Source organism: Elephantulus edwardii, unplaced genomic scaffold, assembly GCF_000299155.1.
Source record: "Elephantulus edwardii isolate Elephantulus edwardi_28Jun2011 unplaced genomic scaffold, EleEdw1.0 scaffold00104, whole genome shotgun sequence".
Lineage (NCBI taxonomy): Eukaryota > Metazoa > Chordata > Mammalia > Macroscelidea > Macroscelididae > Elephantulus > Elephantulus edwardii.
The window spans coordinates 5,994,732-6,004,042 of NW_006399854.1; the positions used below are offsets into that span (position 1 = coordinate 5,994,732).

A 9,311-nucleotide genomic window follows, 5' to 3' on the forward strand; every position below is an offset into this window, starting at 1 on the left:
TCTACCGTTCCAATGGTCTTTGAATGATCTTCAGCAGTATTTTGCTTTTATGTGAAATCAATGATATTGTTCAATAATTTCCACTGTTAGCTGGATCACCTCTCTTGGGAATAGGAACAAATATGGACCTCTTCCAATCCATTGGCCAGGCAGCCATCCTCCAAATTTCCTGGCATAGACTAGTAAGTGTATCCAAAGCTGAGTTTGTTAATTGAAACAAGTCAATTGGTATTTTATCGATTCTGGGGCCTTGTTTTTGGCCAGTGCCTTTAACGCAGCTTCCACTTCCTCTTTCATTACCATTGGTTCCTGTTCATATGGTACTTCCTGAAATTTTTCAGTGTTAATATTAAATTTTTTCTGGTACAGTGACTCTGTGTATTCCTTTATCTTCTTTCGATGGATGGAGAAGAGACTGAGACTGTCAACACATTCATCTTGCTTAGATCCACGATTAACACTCTTGGTATAAGCAGTCAGGAACTATGGAGATGCATTGCACTGCAAAAATCTGCAGTTAGGGACCTTTCCAAATTATTGAGGTGTAGGGATGTTAGTTTGAGGACTAACGTGCATCTGATTCAGGCCATAGTCTTTCTGATTACTGTGCATGTGAGACCTGGACAATGAATAAGAATGAGAGAAAAAGAATTGACGTCTTTGAGCTGTGGTGTTGGAGAAGGGTGCAGAACATTCCATGGACGGCCAAGAAAATGAATAGATATGTCTTGGAAAGGGTGTAGCTGGAGTGCCCTTTGGAGGCAAGAATGATGAGGCTTCACCTCACAGACTTTGGACATATTGCTAGGAAGTGCTTGCCTTGGAGAAGTCCATCATGATGAGAAGAGTGAAGGGTTGGCAAAGGAGAGGAAGACCCTCAACCAGGTGAATTGGTCTGGTGATTGCTGCACTGGGCTCTTGTGTGTCAGAAGTGTGATGATGGTGCAGGACGGGACTATGGTTGAAATCTTTTGTTCTCAGGGTCACTATGAGTCGTACTCAACTGAATGGCAACTAATAACAACAACAGTTCAAGTCATGGTATTTTTCAATGGCCTCATATGTATGCAAAATCTGGAAAATGAATTATGACCAAAGAAGAAACGAAACTTTTCAATTATGGCTCTAAGTAATCCTCCAATCCTGATGCCATACTTTTACTCATATAGTTAAGTACTCATTTGATTTCCTCTTCTAGCATCTTTGACTCACATAATCTAACTTCTAGAAAAATCAGAGATGGTAAAAATATATTTCTGTTAAGAAGTTTTCTATTATGACAATGCCATGCCCAAAAGACACAGCAAAAGGAGAAATGAAAAATATGAATGTTGTTACCTAATTATTTTAATTAAAAGAAACTTCCATAATACTAACTTTAAAGTTATTTGGAGATTAATTATAACCTATTGGTGGGGGAACTTTTCTAAATGTATATATTTACATTTTGTATTTGTATGCAAGAGCTTTGGGGTAGAGTGCATTACTGTTATACTGATAATTTAGAAGTCGACAGTTTGAATGCATCAGCTTCTCTATGCAGAAATGATGGAGAGTCTCTTGTGGTAAAAATTTACAGTTTTAGAGACTTCATGGAATTTTGAAATCTATTTAACAGCAGTGGGTTAGTTCATTTATGCATAGAGAGCCAGAGATGATTCTATCTACTTTCAATCACGGGGTGATGTGTTTCCCAACCTTTGTCTTGATTTTTTAACATTTCCTTCTGTGCAATTCTTTCAGCATTTCCCACTACTAACCCAGCATTTGCACGTTTCCTATCTCTGAGCGGCAATGCTCTCATTAGAGCTGTAGTTTGACATCGCCATTCTCTGCTGATATTCTTGGATGCTGTCTGAGCGATGTTTGTACAGCTGTACCCTGCATTTTCCAATCAAGAGAGGCTAGGGAATACACTAATGAGCTTTTCACGCAAACCCAGAGAACATGCCCAGGTAAGAACTTGTGCCTTGAGTTTCTATTTTCATTTCTTCCTGACACAAGTTTTTTAGCCAGACAAATATGTCAATTTGAGTATAGTCAGTGTCAGTAATATACTCTCTTACTATTTGGACTTGGTTTTCAAATATTTTGCCAGAGACAATTAAGGCAGAACTTTGTTTTGGAAATACTGCAGAGTTCTGGATAATGTTTTGCAGGATTACAGTACCAAGCACAAAATTCCCAACCAAATTTATTTCTAATGAAAAATAACAACTAGGCATACAGAATGCTTCTGAGAGGATTGTCTGCCACAGAAGTACCAGACAGCACACAGTTCATCTGCCAGGTGGGTGACGGTTCAGATCTCCCACTCCTGCATGTTCTTTTAGAGGGATGAATAGAGAGACTGTGAGGTTTTGGATGCGGATCAGGTTAAAGGGATAAACTAGCAAGGTCAGCAGATACTATGGCAGGAGATAGACTATTAGCTGCTGATGCCTTAGAGGAGTAACTGTGAGGGCCGTCAGACTGAAGCAAATTAAAATATCAGCATTTCTACCAGTAAAGTTGGATTAGAGAAGTTGACTTAGATGTGAGGTTACCAAGAACCTACTGACACTGAATCTTGGATTTAAGTTACCCAACTTGTCATGGCAAATGCTGGAAAATCACAGTCCTCCTTCACAGAGACTGACTTTGCCTTTGTAACGATCTCATCACAAAACAGGAGCAGACTGAAAGAGAAAGAGAGAGGCCTGAGCACGCTCTGTTCCTTCTTTGAAATGAACCTCTCTCTCATTTTGGAGGAATGTGCACAAGAAGTAGACAGTGAGACTATATTGCTAGCAGACACCCTTTCACAGGGAGAAATGAGGCGTGGTTGGAACACAAGCCACAAGGCTGGGCTGCTACATTTGAATTTCAATATAATGCCAAAACTACTTAGGATAGGATAGTCCTTAAGACGCTTTTAAAACTTCCTATGTCTACTTATTTCCAAAGTAAGTTAGCAGCATGTTGTTAAAAACATAGTAACAGCAACTTATTGTCTACTTCTGCACAAAATTTCTGCTGTAGTCATACTGAACTACTCCTGGTGCTTATGTTCTTAGCACTTCTGTTGCCTTTGCTTGCAGTGCTCTTCCTTCGCCTTTTTCATTCAATACCTCTTACTAGCCTTTCCACCTAACTTATTCTTGGTATGATTTTAGTACTCAGCTCAATAGTCTTCTCTGTGAAAGCTTCCCTAGCCTATTCTGGATAATCCATAGTCCCAGTGCTAAACTTTTTCATTGTCCCCTAATTGTAAATGTCAACAGCTTCTTTATTAGTATAACTCATCAAGGGCCAATTGAAATATTTATCTTCTTAGATTCTATTGCATAGAAATGGCCTACTGATTTGAGGCCATAAAAATAGAAATGTTTAGTTGGGTATTAATGTCAAATGAATCTTGGCAGATAAGAGAGAACATCAGAAAAAATATTTGTGTTTTATTGACTATGCAAAGGCACTTGACTGTGTGGATCATAACAGATTATGGCTAACATTGTAAAGAATGGGCATTCCAGAACACACAGTTAAATGAGCATGATTAAGTGCTCATGTAAAACTATCCCTACGCCAAGGAAGAAGCTATTGGTTGAACAGAACAAAGGAACACTACATGGTTTAAAATCAGGAAAGGTGTGTATCAAAGTTGTAGCCTTTCTTTATATCAGGTGAATCTGTATGCTGAGAAAATCACTTGAGAATCTAGACTATATAAAGATGAATGAGGCATCTGGATCAGAGTAAGACTCATGAAAAACTTGTGTTATGCAGATGACACAATCTTTGCTTTGTTTAAATCATTTGCTGCTGAGGGTCAAAAATGCCTTCAATATACATTACATCACAACATCAAGAAAACAAAAATCCTCACCACTAGACCAATAAGGGAATTCTGGCAGCCTCATGGTAAAAAGCTGTGCTGTCAACCTGAAGGCATGCAGTTTGAGTCCACCATCTTCTTCATAGAAGAAAGATGAACAATTTCCTTCTGTGTAACTTGCTGCCTCTGAGAACCCACTGACAGGTCTGCTATGGGCTGGTTCTGACTTGACAGTACATAACAACCAATCAGCAGGCAAGAGCAAGGATATCAGTTTAAAGATTAAGCCACTCAAGGTGTGCTCTTTTCAATTACTTCATATGCATCTGAAGGTTAGACAAGAGATAAGGAAGACTGAAGAAGAGTCAATGTCTTTGAACTGCTATGATGGCAAAGACTACTGAATATATCACAAACTGCCAAAAGAATGAACAGGTCTGTGTCAGAGAAAGTGCAACCAGAGTGCTTCTTAGAGACATGGTTGGTGAAACTTCATCTCATATACTTTGGACATGTTGTCTGGAGTATCCAATCCTTGGAAAAGATATCACATGCACAGAAAGGTGAGAGGGGAAAAGAGGAAAACCCTCCACAAGACTGATTGACACAGTGACTATTAACAATAGGTTCAGGCATATCAGAGATGATAAGGATGATTCAGGATAGAACAAATTCAGATCTTTTTTCCAAAGAGTTGCTATGAATCATAGTTGACTCAATGATGTCTAGCAACAACAAGAACAACAACAATAGATAGAACTTCTGGGAAAACTTTTTTAAAAGAGCCAGAAAGACTCCTCTTTGTTCTTTTTTTTTTTTAAACTTAGAATATTAGTTAAAAAAGACATCTAGGGTTAGTTCCATCACTTTTTGACATTGATGCAAAAAGTTATATCCTATGAATGACAGAATGAAAAGATAAAATAAGTCCTACTTCTTGGTGCCATATTTAAACCATAGATCTAGTCTTGGACTTCTTAGACCCAGATTTGTTATTTAATGAGGCAAACTCTTTCCACATTAAAGACACTATTGGTTTTTCTGTTGTTTGCAGCCAATATTAAATCTGTTACAGAATTTTAAGTTGTAGTTCTCTGATTTTGTAACTAGTCTATGTTTTTCCTATTCACTCTGTATGCTGAGGAAATAATTTGAGAAACTGGACTCTGTGAAGATGAATGCAGCATCATGATCTGTGGGAGACTCATCCATAACCTGTGTTATACAGGTGATGCAACCTTGCTTGCTGAAAGTGATGAGGACTTGAAGCACTGGTTGCAGAATATCAAGGAATACCGCCTTCAATGTGGATTGCATCTCAGTATCAAGAAAACTGATACCATTGGACTGATAGGTAATATCATGATGGATGGAGGAGAGATTCAAACTGTCAACAACTTCATCTTACTTGGGTCCACAATCAACATCATTGGTACCAGCAGTCAGAAAATAAGGAAAGACATTACAATAGAAATGTCTGCAGTTAGGGACCTCTCCAAATTATTGAGGAATAATGATATGAGTTTGAAGACTGAGGTATATCTGATTCGGGCCATTATCTTTCTGATCACTTGCTATGCATCCAAGAACTGGACAATGAATAGGAATAATAGAAGAATTGATGCCTTTGAACTATGGTATTGGAGAAGATTACTGATTATCACATGGACTATCAAAAGAACAAACACATATGTCTTGGAGAGAGTGTAGCCTGAGTGCTCTTTGGAGGCAAGGATGATGAGGCTTCACTTCACATACTTTGGACATGTTGCTAGGAGGGGCTATTCTTTGGAGAAGTACATGGATACCAGGAAGGGTAGAAGGCTGGTGAAGGAGAGAAAGACCCTCAACCAGAAGGATTGACACAGTGACTGCCACAATGGGCTCTATTGTGTCAGGAAGTGTGAAGATGGCACAGGAGAGAACAGGGTATAGATCTGCAATCCATAGGATCTCTATGAGTCATTCTTGACTCAACACCACCTAACTGCAACAACAATAACAATAACAACTATGTTTTCATTACTTCTTTTTTTGTACTGACCACGCTCCCTAGCATATCGCTGTTTGTTATTGCCGTTGTTGTTATGTGCCATTGAGTTGCCTGCAACTCACAGCAACCCTATGTACAACAGCTTTAAACTCTGATCTATCCTGTGCCAATCTTATTGTCTCCAATACACCTACACCCATGAGCCTTGTTACTGAGTCAATTCATTTCATCCAAGGTCTTCCTCTCTTGCACTGTCCCTCCACCTTTCCAAGCATGATATGCTTCTCCGAAGACTGGTCACTCCTGGCAAAACTCCCAAAGCATGTGAGACAGAGCTTCAAAATTCTTGCCTCCAAAAAGCAGCTCGGTTTTACTTTCTTTGGGATAGAACTGCTTGTTCTCTTAGCAGTCTATGATACTTTCAATACTCTTCTCCAGCACCACAACTCAAGGGCATTGATTCTTCTATCATCCTTAGTCATTGTCCAGCTCTTTCCTGCACTGCAAAGAATTGTTAAGATCACCACTTGGATGAGATGTCTCTAGTTTCTAGACTGATATTATTGCTCTTTAGTACTCTGGAGAGGTCCGTGACAGCAAACTTTCCCAGTGTAATTCATCTTTTGATTTCCTGGCTACTGGAACCAAAAGTGTTGATTGTGGAGCCAAGTGATTTGACAATCTCAATGTCTTCTCGGTCTATCAAGATACTGCCAATTGACCCAGTGGTGAGAATCTTTATCTTCTTGATGTTGCACCTCAATCCATATTAAAGGCTGCAGTCTTTGACCTTCTGCAGCAAATGCCACAGGTCCTTCTTAGTTTCAGCAAAAAAGGTTGTGGATTTGCATAATGCAGGTTGTTGATGAGTCTTCCTCCAATCCTGATGCCATATTCTTCCTCATAAAGTCCAACCTCCCAAATGATCTGTTGCACATATAGATGGAAAAGGCAGGGAAATAAGGCGCATCCCTGTATATATTTTCTGATTTTCTTTGCTGTGTTCTGATGACTGCTTCTTGATCCAAATATAGGTTTCAGTTAAGTAGTCTGGGATTCCCATTCTTCTCAAAGTTAGCCACAATTTGTTGTAACCCACAGTCAAATGCCTTGCATTGTAAATGAAATAGAGATAGACATTCTTCTGGCACTCTCTGCTTTAAGCTAAAATCCATCTGACCTTAGCTATAATGTCCCTAGTGCCACAGCATCTTCTAAACCTTACATGCATGTCTGGCAGCTTTTTGCCAATGTACTTACAGTTCCAATCATTTTTGGATAATCTTTAATAGGATCTTACTTGCATGTGATATATATTAGTGATATTTTAGTTCAATAATTAGTGATATTAGTTCAATAATATCTACACTCTGATGGTTCAACTTTTTTTGGAATGAGAACAAATAATGGATCTCTTCTGGTCACTTGGCCAGGTGGTTGTCCTCTAGATTTCTTGGCACAGCCTAGTGAGAGCTCCAGGACTGTAGCTGTTTGTTGAAATATATCAATCGGTATTCCATAAATTTCTGGGCCCTTGTTTCTTGCCAACTCCTTCAGAGCAGGTTGAATTTCCTCCTTTATCATCATTGCTTCTTGATCATATGGTGTTTCATTAAATTCTCCTGTGTCAGCATATTATTTTTGGTACAGTGACTCTGTGTACTGCTTCCATCTTCTTTTGATACTTTCGGGATCAGTCAACATTCTTCACATAGCATACTTAAGTATTGTAACTTGAGTCTTGAATTTGTTTTTCAGTTTCCTTCAGCCTAAGAAGAGGTACATTCCAAGGTGGACGTGAAGGAGGAAATTATGCAATAATGAATGAATATTTTTTTTTAAAGTAAACTGAGGGGTAGGGAGGAAAAAGTGCAACAATGAATGAATGAAAATCCAAATTTTCTGTAAACTTTTGTGAAAATCACAATTAAAAGTAAAAATGCAGCGCTAGTTCATCCTTTTTGATTTTCTGATTCCAGTTCTTTCTACATTTCATTACAGTACTTTGCTTTGTCTTCCTGTTGCCCTTTGAAATCTTCTGTTCAGCTTCTTAACTTCTTGATTTCCTTCCTCTGCTTTTGCTTTTCTGCCTTGTTGTTGTTGTTAATTGCCATTGAGTTGTAGACGGCTCATAGTTACCCTATGAACAAAAGACCTGAATGCTTGTATAACTTTCATCATTTCTCCAAGTTTATAGGGTTTCTCTGGAGGCAAGCTATTTCAGAAGTGGATGCCACTGATGCTTCCAAGCTTATTGTAATTGAGGAGCTACACCAAACACTGTCTACTATGGGTAACCATTGTCATATTTGACATATCAGTTTCACAGTGTTTAGCCTCATAGCCACGACGAGTTACCTCTGTAGAGCAAATAGACAGACCAGTTTGACCCAAAACAATTAAAACCAGGCTATCACTTTCTGTCCACTAGGCCAACTGAGCTCTGTTGTTCTTAATTGCTGTTGAGTCGTAGGCAACTCATAGCGACCCTATGATTGAAAGACCTGAACACTTTTATACTTTCATCATTTCTCCTTTCTGCCTTATGACTTATTTATTTTTAAAATAATTTCCATCACTACAGAATCTAAGAGAATATTGACAGAAATCACAAAATATGAGAAGAAAATAAGATCAAGCTTTTAATTTTAGAAAAATAACCTTTTTCAAATTTAGATATTTTTGGTGAGCTTGGAATAAATGCAGTGTCTAACTTTATATAGAAATTTGATTTCTGCCAACAAGCACACGAAGAAATGTTCAAAATCCTTAGCTCTAAGAGAGATGCATCTCACCCCAGTCAGAATAGCAAAATTTAACAGAATAGCAAGCAACAAATGCTGGCGAAGTTGTGGAGAAACTGGAACCCTTATTCACTGCTGGTGGAACTGTAAAATGGTGCAACAACTGTGGAAGGCCGTATAGCGCTTTCTCAAAAAGTTGCAAATGGGGATACCATTTGACCCAGCAATCCCAATATTGAGAATATACCCTAAAGATACCATAACCGACATCCAAGCAGATATATGTGCACCCATGTTTATCGCAATTTTGTTCACAATAGCAAGGAGTTGGAAACAACCCAGGTGCCCATCAAGAAACAGATGGGTAGAGAATCTGTGGTATATTCACATAATGGAATACTATGCTGCATTGAAAAACAAGGAACTCATGCAATATTATTAAAAATGGTGGCTCTCGAGGACATTATGCTGAGTGAAATATCTCAGTCACAAAAGGACAAATACTGCATGGTCACTGCTGTAGGGTGGGACTGACTGACATCAGGGTTGGGGAAAGACTGAAAAAAACTGGATAAATTATGTATACTCCATTGAAACAGATGAGGGAGAGAACAATTTAAAAGCAATATATGATAGGGTATTATTCTGGACAAGAGTCCAGAATTAGTTTTGCATAGTTGAGTGTACTCGGGGTGGTGGGAGGGGTATGGGGGGATTGTATACCAAAGAAATAATTTTTCTTTTACTTTTCAAAGAG

At 38.6% G+C, this 9,311-nt stretch overlaps 1 protein-coding gene across 1 annotated transcript in view; it reads left to right on the forward strand.

Annotated features, from left to right (window-relative positions):
- The first annotated feature begins 1,862 nt into the window (after window positions 1-1,862).
- LOC102870830 (60S ribosomal protein L3-like) overlaps window positions 1,863-9,311 on the forward strand; it is an 81,624-nt gene continuing 74,175 nt past the window's right edge. The window contains exon 1 of the mRNA XM_006891827.1: window positions 1,863-1,955. Within this exon, the coding sequence (XP_006891889.1) occupies window positions 1,863-1,955 (93 nt within the window). The remainder of the gene's footprint in view (window positions 1,956-9,311) is intronic.